This window comes from Phoenix dactylifera, chromosome 3 (genome assembly GCF_051530095.1).
Source record: "Phoenix dactylifera cultivar Ajwa chromosome 3, Ajwa_hap1_PhDact_Kaust_v1.1, whole genome shotgun sequence".
Lineage (NCBI taxonomy): Eukaryota > Viridiplantae > Streptophyta > Magnoliopsida > Arecales > Arecaceae > Phoenix > Phoenix dactylifera.
In genome coordinates this window covers 1903515-1919951 of record NC_143192.1, presented here as the reverse complement: position 1 = coordinate 1919951, position 16437 = coordinate 1903515, and the positions used below count along the sequence as shown (strand labels likewise).

The following is a 16437-nucleotide window of genomic DNA, read 5'->3' as shown; positions in this document are numbered from 1 at the left end:
ATATAGACACACAGACATGTATGTATAAGAGAGAGAGAGAGAGAGAGAGAGAGAGAGAGAGAGAGAGAGGATGAATTAATGAGAAATTGTAAAAAAAACATAAAATACTTTTAAAAATTATAAAAAATAAAAATATTTTTTATCTATGAAAAAAAGAAGAAGAGTAGATTAATAACTTTCCAAAGAATAAGTTATGAACGCTCTTTAAACGCGTGCGTGTGTGTCTGTGTGTATATATATATAAACTCTGCTTTGTTTCCTCGTTTTCATAAACTCCGATGCGATCCATGCCTCCAAACAGAAACACAGAGCGGGACGTGACTTTTGGGTTTTGTCGCCGTACCTTTCACGTGCCCCTCCCGCCACCCACTCAAATCCAACACAAGCCGACACCCACGCCAACTCACCACCCCTGACACCCACACGATCTTTCTCATTTCATCATAATATATATATATACATATATACCTCTCATTCTCCACCATCCGATTCGGAGAACAAGTAAGATCATGAAACACCACCATCGGATCATAAGCAATAATTATAACGAAAAATAGGGCATTTTTGTCATTCAAATCGAACTGAAAAAGAAGTGCCGGAAGCCGGTTCATCCGAAACCCTAATTAATTTTTTGAGAGAAAAAGTAATCTGAATTCAGCTGGAGAGAGATAGATACCCCAAAAAAGTTAATTAAAAAAAGCTCAATTTCTGTTTTTTTTTTCTTCTTCTGATAGCACAAGATAGATAACCCAAAAAAGTTTAAAAAAACAAAATTAAAAAAAAATAACACAAGAAGAAAAGATCAAAGGTCTACCTCCATGGGCGGGATGGAGTGGGACTAGGAAGTAGAAGATTCTTGGTGGTCGGCGGCGACGGGAGGCTTCTGGCAGAGGATCAAGTGCATGGGGGTGAAGATACCGGTCTCGCCGCCGCGAGTGAGGTGGCGCGCCGTCTCGTAGAGCATTTCGTGGACCTCGACGACACCTTTGGGCGCGATCCGGAGGAAGGCGAGGGCGGAGACCAGGATGTGGTTCCGCCAGTAGGCGATCCGCCCCATCTTGAGCCGAGTCCACCACGGCCCAGCAGGGGGCGTCGCCAGATCCCTTTCTTCGAGAACATTGAAGCCCACCTTCCGCGCGATCGCCGCGATCTGGTCGTGGGCTCGCAGACCCGGGAGCGCGTCCCCCCTCTCGATCCCGTGGATGGTCTCGACGTGGTCGGGGTCGTCGGCGCGGTACAGCGCCGTGGTGACCCACTCGTAGGAGACGTAGAGGGCCCCCGGCTTGAGGATGCGGAGGATCTCGGCGTAGACGTCCTCGAGGCGGGGGGCGTGGCAGGTGGCCTCGATGGAGTAGGCGCCGTCGAAGGACGAGTCCGGGAAGGGCATCTCGAGGAAGTTGCCGCAGACGACCTCGCACAGGGCGTCCAGGCCCGACTTCTTGTTGTGGGCGCGGGCGCGGCCGACCTGGTACTCGTTGATGGTGATGCCGACGACGTGGGCGCCGGAGCGAGCGGCGATGGCGCGCATGGGCCCGCCGACGCCGCACCCGACGTCGAGCACGCGGTGGCCGGGGCGGGCGCCGACGAGGTCGGCCACGCGCTCCTCGTGGACGCGGGTGGCGTCGCGGTGGGAGCGTCCGGGGACGGAGGGCGAGAAGTGGAAGCTCTGGCCCCAGCCCCACTCATAGATATCCGTCACGAGGTTATAGAAGGTGTCGACGAAGACGGGGACATTCTCCGACGACGCCTCCGCGGTCTCCTTGGGGCGCCGGAAGAAGGACCAGTACTGCCGGTACTTGTCCTCGACCTTGTCCCGCGTTATGGATCCCATCTTCAGATCCACCGCCCGCTTCCCCTTCACCTCCGCCGCCCCCATCACCCACACGAACCAGTAGATCAGCCCCGCCGCCACCACCACCGCCGTCCAAGCCACCGCCACCGTCTCCATTCCCCTCCTCTTCCTTCTATTTCCCCTGTCCTCCTCCGATCCAGAGAGAGACCCACTTAGAAAGAGAGAGAAGCGAACTGTTAGGATTTGTTGGGATTTACTTATGAAGAATATTGCCGCGGTAAGATGGTCCGGCGAGACCATAGAATAATCCAGCCAAACCGCGAACCGTCCCTCCTCTCCTCCTGGGTCGCCGGCGCCTGCGGCCCGGAGCGAGCGGAATTTAAGATGGTCCGGCGGAACACAGAACGGAGATCGAGGATATCTATTCCTTGCCATGTATTTACCTATGTATCAGTATCCATATATTTTGCAGGCTTTGCTCCTTTTTTTTAATCTAAAGACAAAATCAAATCCTACGAGGTGTGCGAAGCGCGAGGTGGGGCCCGCGAGGTAAGTGGGATTTTTTTTTTCTTCTTCTTTTTTGAATCTCGTGTCGCCTGACACCACCACGTGTGAAGGTCACGCGTGGAAGCGGGTGCCTTCTCTTCTTCCCACCCTTTAGCCTTAACGTAACGTGTGGCTCCTCTACACCGTGGAACAAATGTGGACATTGCTTCCCGAAGCAGCCCCCCTATCGTGATAGCATCAAATGGACGGCTGAGATCCATCATGATGCCGAGAGAAAGGCAACGGTCCATCCAAGTTTTTGAATGCGCAATAAATATTTATTTGAATTTATTAGCCAGCAAAAGAGCCGTTAATGCTTGTGGGATGGTTTGCAGGAAAAGGAGGAGGGAAAGTGTGGTCAACGGAAAAGTAATGAGATGTCTCTTGTTTGGTTAGAGCTTTCAAAAGAGAGAGATGGAAAAATTGTATTTCCATGGAAATATGATTCCCATATTTCATGAAAAAGACATGAGAAACATAGAAAAGTAAGGCGGGAATCACTCCATTTTTATTTTTTTCCAAAAAGGCCCTTCAACATTAAAGAAGCATTAAAGAGGTATTAAAGATCTAATTTTTATTAAGGGTATAATAGGAATTATACATAACTTTTTTCAGAAAAATGGATGGTCAAATAAACATAAATATTTTGGAAATTTGTAACTTTTGCATGGTTAACCAAACATGTCAAAATTACTTTCCTAAGCATACTCTTTCTAGAAATCTGTTTTTCAGAAACCATATTTGTATGAAAGAAAAATGATTCCCGCGAACCAAACGAGTCCTACACTCTCAAATTATTCAACACATCTTCCATCTTAATTTTTAAATATTAATTTTTTAATTTTCATATATGTACTTATACTTGAATTTTTTAATTTATCCAGCTTAAAAAAAAAAAAAAGCTAATATGAGATAGAACGGTTGTTGGATCATCGCATGTCGCTTTGAGATCTATGCATGAGGATGCGTGTGGGATTGTTTTGAGATCTGTGCATGGTTTTGTGAGCAAGATTTCTCCGCATGTATATAGGCTCTGCTAGGGAACTGTGCCCACATGTTGGTTGGACTAATTTAATTAATTTTTATCTAATTTAGCAAAAACTTGGAAGATAAGATTAGATGGGTAGGTTGTGAAGTGGTGGGGGACCAATGGGTGGTTCTATATACACCCCCCCTATTGCTAAGGACACCCCCCAAAAACCAAAAAAAAAATACCCAAACTAACCTTTAGTGTAATTATCATATTGCCCTTGAAATTTTCTCAGTACACCCCCCTTCCTCCTCACTGCCGCCTCCTCCTCCTCCTCCTCCGCCTCCCCCATCACCCCTCCCCCTCCTCCTCCTCCTCCCCATCCCCCACCTCCCCGTCCTCCTCCTCCGCCTCCTCCTCCTCCTCCTCCTCCTCCGCCTCCCCCATCACCCCTCCGCCTCGTCTTCCTCCCCCCCTCCCCCCTACGCCCGCTTCCTCCTCCTCCCCATCCCCCACCTCCCCGTCCTCCTTCCTCCTCCTCCCCATCCCCCACCTCCCCCCCCCTCCCCTCCACCTCCCCGTCCTCCCCCTCCACCTCCCCCTCCACCTCCCCGTCCTCCTCCTCCGCCTCCCCCCTCCTCCTCCGCCACCTCCTCTCACTCCTCTTCCCCCACCTCCCCGTCCTCCTTCCTCCTCCTCCCCATCCCCCACCTCCCCCTCCGCCTCCCCCCGCCTCCCCGTCCTCCTCCTCCGCCTCCCCCCTCCTCCTCCACCGGCGAGGTGCTCGTTGCTCGGGAGATGGCCGGGGAGGTGCTTGAGGCGAGGTTTTTTGGGCGGAAGGGAGAAGCCGGCGGGTGTTTTGGAGGGAAAGAGCGGGGTGGGGGGGGTTTGGGGGGTGTAGAGAGCAATTTAGGTGAGGGGGTGGGAAGGGTGGGGGGTAATTTAGGAATTTTTAATTTTTTAGGGGTGTCCTTAGCAAATGGGGGGGGGGGGGTAAGAGAGTATTTAATTTTTTTTTAATTTTTGGGGGGTGTCCTGAGCAATAGGGGGGGTGTATATAGAACCACCCGGGACCAATTCTTCCTTCGATAACTTACAATGGCTTGGTCTCTGTGTAACGACAGGCATATACCGTCGCGCACAGCGGTGTAACCAATGTCTTGCGTCATGTTTTTAAATTGAAGGCTATTAGTATTTATTATTAAATAAAATAATCAACGACTCTTCCTGTCTGAGTGAGGCCGAAATGATCTGCTTCACTGGTGACTCAATCCAACCTATTTTTGGAGGATTCTTTGTGCCGGATCGGATTTTAAAATTAGACCCGTTCTATTTTTTGAATCGGATCTGAGTTTATTGAATTCTGACCCGACCCTATCTATTTAAAATTTGGATAATATTAGGTTTTCAATTCTACGATCCGATTCGATCCGAATTTGTCAAATTATTTGGGCCTACATACTGCAATTCACGGAGGTGCAAACAAGTTTTGAAGATATGGATGGATTGATCGGAACCAGATCCGATCTAGACATGAACCGAATTCGAATTTTTTGAGTTGGATTCGAGTTATACATGGATCCAATCCGATCCGAATGACCCATTGGGTCAAAAATTATAGCGGTGGATTCGATCCAGCAGGATCCGATCTGATTTTTTATTAAATTAGGTTTGGATTCAAAATTAAAATTTGAAAAAAAATAAAATAAAATTGGATCGGGATCACCAATCCGATCCGACCCATTTGCACCGTCCGTCCGACCGTGTCTCCGTGTGGTCAAGTCCACGGGCGGGCAGGCGCGCGACGAAATATCCAAAGCTTCTAGGTCATTCCAAAAACCGACCTCCAAATCAAACCAGTCCCCCTCCTCTCTTTCTCTCTCTAATTCATCTCACCACCATGGCCACCGTCTACCGGTAAGTGCTCTTCTTTTCTCTCCTCTCTCTCTCTCTCTCCCAAATGGACGATGGGTGTTGATGTGGGTGCGGTTTCCTAGGTGCGCGGAGTGCGGGGCGGACCTGAATCTGAGCACCGCCCACCTCTTCCCACCGGACGCCTACTTCGAGGCCGGGAACAAGGGCACGCTCTCCTTCTCCTGGGTGGACGACTCCAAGCTCCGCTTCTCCAAGGAAGACAAGATCCGCCCCTTCTTCGAGACCGTCAACTACTGGGGCCTCCAAAGGAAGCGCACCCGCATGCAGTGCGACGCCTGCGGCCGCCTCCTGGGCTACGTCTACGACGACGGCCCGCCCCTCATGCGAGGAAACGGCCAGCTTGGCTTCGGCCCCAGCCAGGCCATCCCCCGATGCCCCAGGTACCGCTTCAAGACCAAGGCCCTCACTTTTCCTGCCTCTTGATGATGCCACTGATGATGATCCTGATGATCTCTTTTCCCTTTTTCTGAATTGGATTTGAGAGAGATGAATGGGATTGTTCACTCTTTTATGATTATTGTGAAGACATATATGCTATGGCTCATAAAAAGATCAGATTGGATTTCTATACATGTACTCCGTGATTACTGATAATTTATGTTTTGCAGATAGTGAGAAGATCGGATTTTTGGGCATATATTCTGGTATTATTGTGAATATATGGGATTTCGGTAATAAAAAGTTTGGTTTCGTAGTCGTGTATTCTGTGATTATTGTGATCTTATATAGTGTGGATAGTTCAAAAAAAAGAAAAAACATTTGGCTGTTCGATGAATATGGGCATCCTTTGCCTTTTGATTATTGGGAATGTTTATGATGCAGGGAGCGAAAAAGGTAGGATTTTTATGTCTCTAATCATGGTCTGGTTTTTGTGCTCGATTGCTGTGGTTTGAATGTGGGTTATTGGGTATTTTTGTTTTGACTCATTTGCCTTAATGACCACTCTTCTGGTCTTCTTTTTGATGTTCTCTTTGAGATGAATGAGGGTGGGCTTCCTGTGTTTTCTCGTTATTGTGAATAGTTATATTCATGATTTGGGTAGTAGAAGGATTGGACTTTTAAAGAAGAATTGCTGATTTTTGTGTTTGTTTGATTTTAGCTGGATTGAGGTTACGATATTTGGTTTATCAGTGAAATTTTTAGTGGTTGCTGATATTGATTCGGCTGGTAACAAAAGAGCTTGAAGGAATCGGTTGCTCCTTGGTTTTCTCTCTTCTTTAGTTAATAACCTTGGTTTTCTCTCTTCTTTAGTTAATAACCTTGGCCTTCTCCAATTATATATCCCTAGTTTGTTTATTGAGCATAATATATAATTGTGTTATGGGGGTAATGAATACTTGTGACTTCTTCTGTTTTGGCAGTTTGGTTTTAATGTGTGTCTGCTTATTGTAAGTTACATCTGCTTAATTAAGCCTTCCTATTATAGCGTTTATATTTGTAAAATATAATGTTTTGCATTATTTACATTTTTAGTATCAAAAACTATATAATGAGCTGTTTGAAATGAAATTCTGGTTTCTTGTTTGACTATTTTTATTTTCTCCATTCTATTTGTGGAGGTTCATGTCAAATATCACATTATCTATCATAGTATGTTCTTCCATTTCTCCTTAAATAATGTTTACATAACAGAAATACAATGTAGTGTATTAAGTATGGGCTGGGTGATGGTTTGTCTATGATATATCATGTTAGGATCAACCTATGCTGTGTTTATCTTCACCACCATTATTATACAATACTATGGGCGAAACTATAAATCCATTTGACCTATTCGACGAACAAATTTACCACATAGCTTTTCAAAATAGGTAAAAGTTATACACCTTGACACTCGAACATGCAAAATGAATTTGTGATCAAGTATGTTGTAGTAACTTTGTCTTGTTAATTAGCATTTTCCTCATTTAGTCCTTAGCTTCTTTGCCACACATTTATTACATGTGTTTTATCATCTTTGACCAAATGCTATCTCTAGATGTGTCAAACTAGTTCCAAGTAAATGCACATTTAAGTTTGTTTAATAATGATCTTGGTATATGAGACTCCATTTGACTAGTTATCAATAACAAGTTTGAACGAAATTCTTGGGCATGGAATCCATTTACACAAATGAGAACACTAGATTTAGCTAACAAAAACTTTTTCTTTTTTCTCTTTTTTGATACCCAAAACTCAATATGCTTGAAATCTGGATATTCTTCAACTCCGACTTTGGAACCGCTAAATTGAAAGATGGAAGGTTACATGAATTACACTAAGAGCTATCTGACCATTTATGGAGATAATTGATTTGATAATTTTGTAGATGAAAATTCAAGGTTGGTTCTTGTCAAGAGGTATGGAATGTATTGGGGAGGCAAGTGGTTGAGCTGGAAAACTAGGGCAGAGATTGGCAAGTCTATGAAGGAGTCTTAGGGATGAAGAGGCTTGAGGTGTGCAAAAAAACTATTCACTCAATTGAGTTTAGCAAATGAGGATGAAACTTAGTGGAAACTAAAGTCTTGAATCCCATGGGGGCAGCCTAGTTTCGTCTACGAGGACGTGCTTGATTTCTGCTCGGTTGCGAGCAGATCGGTTTACGCCGAGGAGTCCTGCAAATTTCGGACACCAGTGATGGAGGAGTAGGCGCAGACATCCATGGTGGTGGAGACCGGCGGAGACCACAAGGAGCTAGAATACAGCTTTGGCGAGGAGATTCGATGGCCAATCTTTGGTTTCTGGCTGGTAGCTATGAGGAATCGGCCACCACGTGCTGCTAAGGATCCGCCGCGGCTGAAGAAGACGACCGAGTCTATGCCCAAGCCATCCTCCTCTAGGGCGTAGTCCTCGCCCAACTGTCCAAGTTCCCCTGGCTCACCGCCAAACTTCAACGTCGGCAAAAATCGACGAAGGTGGCGTAGCGGCACTCCCCCCTGAAGGATCGGTCAGCCGGCGAGGGCGGCGACTCGGGCTCGAGATCAGGAGTGACTCAGGGTCATCACTGAGTCGGGTCGACTTTTGACCCGTTGTCTGCCTTGGTTGACTCGGCGGAGGACGCGAGTGGCATTGAGCCGGCCAGGGTGCAGGCTGACCCAAATATCCTGATGGTGGACACTGGCCTGAGCCTATCCAACAAGCGGCCCAGGAGCCTAGCGTCTGGTCCGGATGGGGCAGGGCTGGGCCAGGCTGCTGTGGGCTGGCCTGGGAGTGCAGGTCGGGCTACCTGTGTGGACGAGCTGGGCTTGTCCATTGCGCCCGAGCGTCGTGCCGGGCTCGATCGGGGCCCAGGAGCGCAGGAACAAGGGGCTCCCCCCCCCCTTTCGCCTCTTCTCCAGCTTCTTCCTTGGCGAGGGCGGCCTCGACCCTGCCACCACCCTCAGTGACCCTCGGCTCCCCTCTGTCTCTACCAGGGGTGGCAGTGGTGAGGTCTCTCGAGGCTACTCCGGGCGCTACTTCGTTGGGAAGGGGTGCCCTGGGTGGTTTGGTTGCGGCCCTCCTGGAGTCCGGGCCAGGCAAGTAGGTGGCCGATAGCGGCAGGCCGACAGCTGGCCGGCCGAAATCTAGCCTTGCTGCAGGCCCCCTAGATCACCCTTTGGCTATGCAAATGGCAAGATTGACAGTGATGGGGGAAGGCATTGGACCTATTGAGGGTGATTGGCCAACCCAGATTGAGGTGAAGGGAGCTAGGGCCTGTGCAACGATGAGCAAAGGCCGGACTTGCAGTGCGGTGCGGAATGAAGATCTTTATTTGGAACTGCAGGGGAGCGATTAACCCCTCCTTTAACACTTCGTTTAGAAAACTAGTCAAGATGAATGATCCGAACATCTGCTTCTTGTGCGAAATGTAGTTTTCTAAAGATGGCCTCCACCGAGCTCAGCGTCGCCTTTTGGCTACTTGGAAGTCCTTTACAGTAGAGTCTCAAAGACTGTTGGGGGGTAGATGCCGCCCCTTGCTTCGAGACATTCGGGCTATGGTTAGTGGCGATGTTGCCTTCCAGGCCAAGCATGCTTATAAAAAGGCTAATGGGTCCGCAAAATGGATAGTCTCATATATGATCGGTCATTCCGCTAGAAAAGAGCCTGTGGGTTGGAGAGAGAGAGTTATCAGAAGCGCTTCGAAACATTATGTTTTTAATTTTTTTTTGAATGCATTCACACTAAAAATTAATAAATCATCCCTTGCAGCCAAAAAGAAGAAGAAGAAGAAGAGAGAGAGAGAGAGAGATAAAAATCCAACCTTTTTCGTTACCCGTATCATATATTTTCACAATAATCAAACAGCAAAGGATGCCCATACTCTTCGAACAACCAAGTCTTTTTTATTTCTTTTGAACTATCCACACTATATAACATCACAATAGTCACAGAATACATGTTTAAAAATCCAAACTTTTTATTACCGACATCCCATATATTCACAATAATCTCAGAGAACACATTAAAAAATCTGATATTTTCAGTACCTGCAAAGGAGTTCATGCATAAAGATCAAATCCGGTCTTTTTATGAGCCATATCATATATATATGTATACACAATAATCACAAAAGAGTGGACAATCCCATTCATGCCGCTCAAATCCAATTCAGAAAAAGGATAGAGAGATCATCAGGATCATAACCATTATCATCAAGAGGTAGGAATGGTGAGGGCCTTGGTCTTGAAGCGGTACCTGGGGCACCGGGGGATGGCCTGGCTGGGACCGAAGCCAAGCTGGCCGTGTCCTTGCATGAGGGGCGGGCCGTCATCGTAAACGTAGCCCAGGAGGCGGCCGCAGGCGTTGCACTGCATCCGGGTGCGCTTCCTTTGGATGCCCCAGTAGTTGACGGTCTCGAAGAAAGGCCGGATCTTGTCCTCCTTGGAGAAGCGGAGCTTGGAGTCGTCCACCCAAGAGAAGGAAAGCGTGCCCTTGTTCCCGGCCTCCAAGTACGCATCCGGCGGGAACAGGTGGGCGCTGCTAAGATTCAGGTCCGCCCCGCACTCCGCGCACCTGCAAGACCGCACCCACATCAACACCCATCTTCCATTTGGGAGAGAGAGAGAGAGAGAGAGAGAGAGAGCAGCACTTACCGGTAGACAGGGGCCATGATGGTGATAAGAACTAGAGAGAGAGAGAGGAGGGGATTGGTTTGATTTGGAGGTGGTTTTTTTAAGGACTCTGGAAGCTTTGGAAATTTCTTTGCGCGGCCGCCCGTGGAATTGACTGCACCGTGGGTTCAGAGACACGGTCGAACCAGGAGTCTCTGGAAAGCAGCCAGAGTCAGAAATGCAATAAAAGAGAATAAGAAATAGTCAAATGAGAAACCAGAATTTTTTGACATAGTTTAACAAATATAAACACTATAATAGGAGGAACTAATTAAGCAGATGTAAGTTACAATAAACAGACTTTAAAGCTCAAAATTGTCAAAACAGAAGAAGGCCATAACACAATTATATATTATGCTCAAGAAACAAATTAGGGATATACAATTGAAGAAGGCCAAGATTACTAACTAAAGAAGTGAGAAAACCAAACGAGCAAACGATTCCTTCAACCTCTCTTGTTACCAACTGTATCAATATCAGCAACCACTAAAACTTCCACCGATAAACCAATTATCGTAACCTTAATCCAGCTCACATCAAACACACACAAAAATCAGCAATTCTTTAAATATAACTATTCACAATAACGAGAAAACATAGGAAGCCCACCTTCGTTTACCTCAATGAGAATGTCAAAAAATAGACCAGAAGAGTGGCCATTAAGGCAAATGAGTCAGAACAAAAATACCCAATAATCACCATCCAAACCACAGCAATCGAGCACAAAAACCATGCCATGATCAGTGACAAAAAAATCCTACCTTTTTCGGTGCCCGCATCATAAATTTTCACAATAATCAAACAGGAACAACCAAATCTTTTTTTTTATAACTATCCACACGATTTAACATCGCAATAATCACATAATACATGTTTAAAAATCCAAACTGACATCCCATATATTCACAATAATCCCAGAACACAAATAAAAATCTGATCTTTTCACAACCTGCAAAATATAAATTATCAATCACAAAGTACATGTATTCCCAATAATCACAAACAAGTGGACATTCCCATTCATCTTGCTCAAATCCAATTCAGAAAAAGGATAGAGAGATCATCACGATCATCATCAACATCATCAAGAGGGAGGAATAGTGAGGGCCTTGGTCTTGAAGTGGTACCTAGGGCACCGAGCCATACTCAAGCTCGAATTCGAGCCTTGGTCATAATTAAAAAAAAAATATAACATAATATTATATTTTTAAAATATTATAAATAAAATATAATATTATTGAAAATATATATAGGGCTCATATACCTCCGAGCCAAGTATTTTAATATTTTACTACTCGAGCTTGATTCAAAAAACTGTTTGAATTACTCGAGCTTGGTAACAGTAAACTATGTCAAGCTTGGACCCAAATCGAGCGCAAACAACTTATAAGCTGTTAGGCTCATTTGCACCCCTATGCCAAAATAGAAAAGCAATAAAGAAAATTTAATGCAGATAAATGGTTTCTTCATTTATGTTGCTATACAATAACTAATTTTTACATGCATTTTCAATTATCTTTTCATGCATGTACATAAGTAAAGCATTTCACGAAAATAATGCTTCAAACAAAAGTGAAACGTCATGTTTCACTGGATCACAAGCCTAATGAAAATTGGACCAAATATTCAAACATTAGCTGAAGCTTTTAGCATGCTATTACTGAATAATAACATGCATCTTTAAATGGTGAAATAAATTTAGTAAATAAGTAAAAAATACAAAGACTTTCAAACAACTCAAAAAACTTGCAAAACATTGTGGTAAGAGAATGCAAATGAATGGGAGAGTTGGGGAACAGATGAAGAGAAGTGAGACACAATTTTAATGCTGACCACATACAGTGAGAGACCTGGAAGAACATTGTGTTCTAGAGTGGATAACAAAAGATCCATTTGTTTTCGTGATTAACCTCATTCCAGGAAAACATTCTCAAATGATCATGAGCATTCTGAAATACATCCAATAGCCATTCTTGAATTTCCTAGATGAACAAAAATTATAATGGGTAAGCAGATGACAAAGCAAAAGCTGACAAATAGCACTATCATCCACTGGTGCCAATTGAGCTTTGATTCCTCAAGTCGCTGCTCTTCATACAGGTATTATGGCACAATATGCTCAAGAGGCTGTATTGCAGTGCTCGACATCAGTAAAACCAAGTGTTAACAAGTAATGTACTAAACCAAGTTTGAGGTATCTTCTGCCATCCTCTGTTGTCCATAAAAACATCAGGACCTTGGAATCCTCACTACAATCAAGAGGCATGCAGAACGATAAGAATTCATGCCTCACCGCTTACAACACCTCAGCTAACTATGACCCATCATATCAAGCGTTTCATCAAGACCTTTCAGTCTCTGCAATCCTTCGCTAATCAAGAAGCGGATCTTCTGCCTATCCTCACAATGTCGATTCTTCTCCATCTCCTGCCTTATTGTCTGTCTCAGCTCATCTGCAGATGCCCTAGTGTCTCAGAAGCTGCAGACATATTTTACTACCAAAAATAGGAAAGATTGGACTCAAAAGCTTCACCTCTTGCATGGATAGGGGCCCGCTGAGCAGTCCTTAGCGCTTTCCTATAGAGCTTCAGTACACGAGCCCGGATAATGAAAGCCTGCAAGTCCAAGAAGCGGACCATCGTTCTATTCTCTGTGAAGAGATGAGCATCATGTTATAGCAGTCCATCTAAAACCAGAAGGATATAATAAACCTGCAGACCTAAAAGGATATGTTTAATTTATTGCTGAGATTTTCTTTCTTCCAAAGGCTTTTGGGTTCCCAGACTAGCTCGACTGTAAATATATTAGACTTCCATGTTAACATACAATGGCCCAGCGAACTTTTAGAAAATATATAAATATAACATAATTTACATGAAAACTTGACATCCATAAACATGCCAGCTTGTTACTCTTGTGGATACAAGACATAAAGCCATAAAACTACAGTCTCTGCCTCTCTGATTTTAGTTCATTTATATCCTTAAAACATGCCTCCTCTTAGCTAAGAGAGTTTTTCAAGAAGAACTAGAAGTTCAAGAGGTGCTCTTTGGATCTTGCTAAGTATAAAAGCCTGCAATAAAATCTCTGTCTTGATTAGTCAATAATGCCCCCACTAGCCTAATCCGATATCCCCTTTTGATGCATCAAGTTATAACTTGATCTTAAAATATGTTGCTGCAGACATATGTGCACTTCCTGTACTAAAACTTGCCTTCTTCCTCATCTAAGCTCTTTCCAACTTTGAAGAGACCTGGGATGCTACTCCCCAGTTTCGCAAGCTTAACTAAGTATGTACTTGTCATATGCTAACTGCCCTCATGTTCAATAGCAAGACCCTCTATTGCCAAAAGTTGTCTTGGCTAGAGGAATTCGATACTGAGTCTGAGGATTCACATTTACTAAATATTAATCCAGAACATTGTTAAACTATGATGGACCATACCATGATCCATATATAGTTTGAAAAATGCTTGAGTGACAGTTCTATGACTTTGAATTGTAAAGCTGGTTAAGAAAATTAAATAACAGCTGTTAAATATAAAAGGATGTGAACATTAATTCTATCTCCCTCCTCACAATTTTTCTTTCTTTTCCCTCTTGTTTCTAGGATTGCTGACTTTTGAGTTGCACAAGACATGTATGTAAAGAAGCAAATTAGTTGGAATTCCAACAAGTTCAACGGTATGGTAAATTGTTTTGATGACAGCTGATGATTGAAACAGTCACCTCAAAATTGCCCCAGTAAATAAATACAGTATGTCATCGGCTGTTTTCTTAACTTTGTGAGAAAGCATAACTGCATAAGTTTCAGCCATAAAACCGATAATTTCCATGGCAATGAAAGATTAAACTCCTATATTTTTTTAGCATTCTAAGCATAATCAATAATCAAACCAACAATATTATAAACTTCATCCCATTCCACCCAATCCACACAATGACATGGCAGCAGTTTCATTATACTCTCTAGAGTTGTACCACACCTCACAAACTAGACAGACCACAGTAATGAGCTCTTCGAATTCATGATCTCTAAAAACTTTTTGCACAAGTCAGCCATCTATTACTCACCTTCCTTGATTCATTAATATTCATTGCCAGAATAACAATATCCATTAATCTGCTCAGATTATACTCTCCTAACTTAAATGACAAGAATGGTACGAAGCAGTCCAGTCCAACACCAAAGCAGTCAATGTGTGAAGTGCACCACACTTTCACTCCTTGTTGGATGACTCCAACACCTTTTAAAAAATCACAACAATTTTAGGCCTCTTCCTTAAAAGACACGTACAGCTTGGTCAAACCACTTGTATCATCTACAGTTCCATAAAATTTTAGGTGGGTTTGGAAAATGAACATGCCGATAAGGGTTAAAACCTCCTGCTGGAGGCTGTTATAGGACCAATTACCTTGTAACAAGCTTCTATACATGAGGGTAATCATAAATGTTGAATGTCAATTTTGTGATCTTTGTGAATCACTAGTGGAGGATTAAGATCATGTGATTGTATCCTGTTTTTTGCTGCGAGTTGCTGGGGTCAGCTGCAATGCATTTGCGGGCAAGGTTTTTAACCTCAGTCTTTGCCAGCTGTAGCAGACTATATTTCTACAGCCTAGCTATAGACAGGAATTAGAGTTGCATTGCGCTCATAATGAAAGAATTTTCCAACAATCCTCTTCACATTCAGCTAGTAAGTAAAGCCTTTTTTTATTCTTCCTCTCTGGTTAGCAGCAAACCTTTTACCTCCATTAAGGTGCTGGGGTGGTCTGACAATCATCTACAAATTCTAATAACCTTTTTGTTTCTAGGCTGCTTCCCCCCTTTAGAGTTCTTAAAATTATTTTTGATGCTGCAACAACAGAAACTAGATCAACAGCTGGGTTTGCAATTAGAGACCATACAGGCCTCTTAATTAGAGCAGAAGGCAAATCACTGCTCCCTTCACCGATTCCTTATGCCCAGCTGGTTGCTGCTTGGCTGGGAATGTTGCTGTTGCTAAACTACACACGCAGCATTTGTGGTTGGAAGGGGATTCTATAACTGTGGTCAAATGGATAACCAACCCTTCCTCATTTAGATGTCATTGTTTCCCTCTCTTACATGATACTCAAATTTGGAAATCAACTAGGCAGTGGATTATTACATCCCATAATTACCACGAAGGTAATCAAGCAGCTGATTTTATGGCGAATTCGGCTCTAACAGGGGATATTAGTTTTCAACCATAATCATAATAGCTGTTTTATCCTTCCAAACCTTACTCAATTACAAGACCATAATCGATAAGATCATAGTCGTGGTTGCTGCCGACTTGTCCAGAGAATGACATGAAGGAAATCATGGCTCTATGTGTGAATTGGATTACTCATATGAGGGGGGTCGCCTGTTGCCGATCCCTCTAGCAAGAAGGACAAGACTGAGGAGGAAAAGGGCTAGAACTAGTTCTTTCAGATGTGCAAAGCATACCCTGTGATAGGGATTAAACGGTTAAATACTCTAAACGACAACTCTACAACTCAAACGATTGGACCTCCAAAATCTGAGACCTCACCCATACCCTGCGTCCCAAGAATCCAGAAACCGCTGCTTAAAAAAATCCCTCCAAACATTGAATCTTTCCGCACTTCCCCCACCAGAGGAATCGTCAAAACCCTATAAACAAGTGAATCCACGCTACCTCGCGATCAAAACCCCATAACCGCCCAAGTCCCAACCCATAAATCATCACAACCGACACACAAGCAGGAAAAAAGGGACCAAGATTCAAGATTCTACTACCTGGCACCGCGCCTGGATGCTTGTCTCGCCGGTCCGGCCGATCGCCGGTTGCCGCTCGGGAGGAGGGACGGTGGGGAAGTGGGAACAAACCCTGGCCGGCCTCGAGGGCGAGGGAAAACCGAAGGGAATTCCCGGATCCGCGACATTATATAATATTATATCTGGAATACGAATCCGGGAACCAAAGAGATCCGTATCCGAAACTTACGCGGCATTTTTCCTATCCGGATCGGTATATGGACCCAAAATCTTTATCCGAATCCGACCCGAATCAGATGTGGATGCGGACACAGTTGGGTTACATTCGACCCGCTTACAGAACTTTATGTGGATATAAATC

General features: G+C 44.3%; 5 protein-coding genes across 5 annotated transcripts in view; 1 reads left to right on the top strand and 4 right to left on the bottom strand.

Annotated features, from left to right (window-relative positions):
* Positions 1 to 951, bottom strand: part of LOC103708681 (uncharacterized) — a 29001-nt gene extending 28050 nt beyond the window's left edge. The window contains exon 1 of the mRNA XM_088717404.2: positions 815 to 951. Coding sequence (XP_088573530.2) covers positions 815 to 820 — 6 coding nt within the window. The 5' untranslated portion in view covers positions 821 to 951. The remainder of the gene's footprint in view (positions 1 to 814) is intronic.
* Positions 839 to 2142, bottom strand: LOC103714537 (24-methylenesterol C-methyltransferase 2-like). The gene has a single exon (XM_088717402.2). It carries the CDS (start codon positions 2090 to 2092, stop codon positions 839 to 841), a length of 1254 nt encoding a protein of 417 aa, XP_088573528.2. The 5' UTR covers positions 2093 to 2142.
* A 2948-nt stretch (positions 2143 to 5090) lies between these two features.
* LOC103714536 (uncharacterized) lies at positions 5091 to 5937 on the top strand. Its single transcript, XM_088717406.2, has 2 exons — positions 5091 to 5225; positions 5306 to 5937. Exons 1-2 carry the CDS (start codon positions 5209 to 5211, stop codon positions 5664 to 5666), a joined length of 378 nt encoding a protein of 125 aa, XP_088573532.2. The 5' UTR covers positions 5091 to 5208; the 3' UTR covers positions 5667 to 5937.
* Positions 5938 to 9524: 3587 nt separating this feature from the next.
* On the bottom strand, positions 9525 to 10441 carry LOC103714535 (uncharacterized). Its single transcript, XM_089929396.1, has 2 exons — positions 10295 to 10441; positions 9525 to 10214 (listed from the first exon to the last, which is right to left on the bottom strand). The coding sequence occupies exons 1-2, from the start codon at positions 10309 to 10311 to the stop codon at positions 9854 to 9856; spliced, it is 378 nt and encodes a 125-aa protein (XP_089785522.1). The 5' UTR covers positions 10312 to 10441; the 3' UTR covers positions 9525 to 9853.
* Positions 10442 to 12163: 1722 nt separating this feature from the next.
* LOC148714194 (LYR family of Fe/S cluster biogenesis protein) lies at positions 12164 to 16210 on the bottom strand. The gene is made up of 3 exons (XM_088717407.2): positions 16098 to 16210; positions 12846 to 12962; positions 12164 to 12765 (listed from the first exon to the last, which is right to left on the bottom strand). The coding sequence occupies exons 2-3, from the start codon at positions 12949 to 12951 to the stop codon at positions 12623 to 12625; spliced, it is 249 nt and encodes an 82-aa protein (XP_088573533.2). The 5' UTR covers positions 12952 to 12962; positions 16098 to 16210; the 3' UTR covers positions 12164 to 12622.
* Between the last annotated feature and the right edge of the window lie 227 nt (positions 16211 to 16437).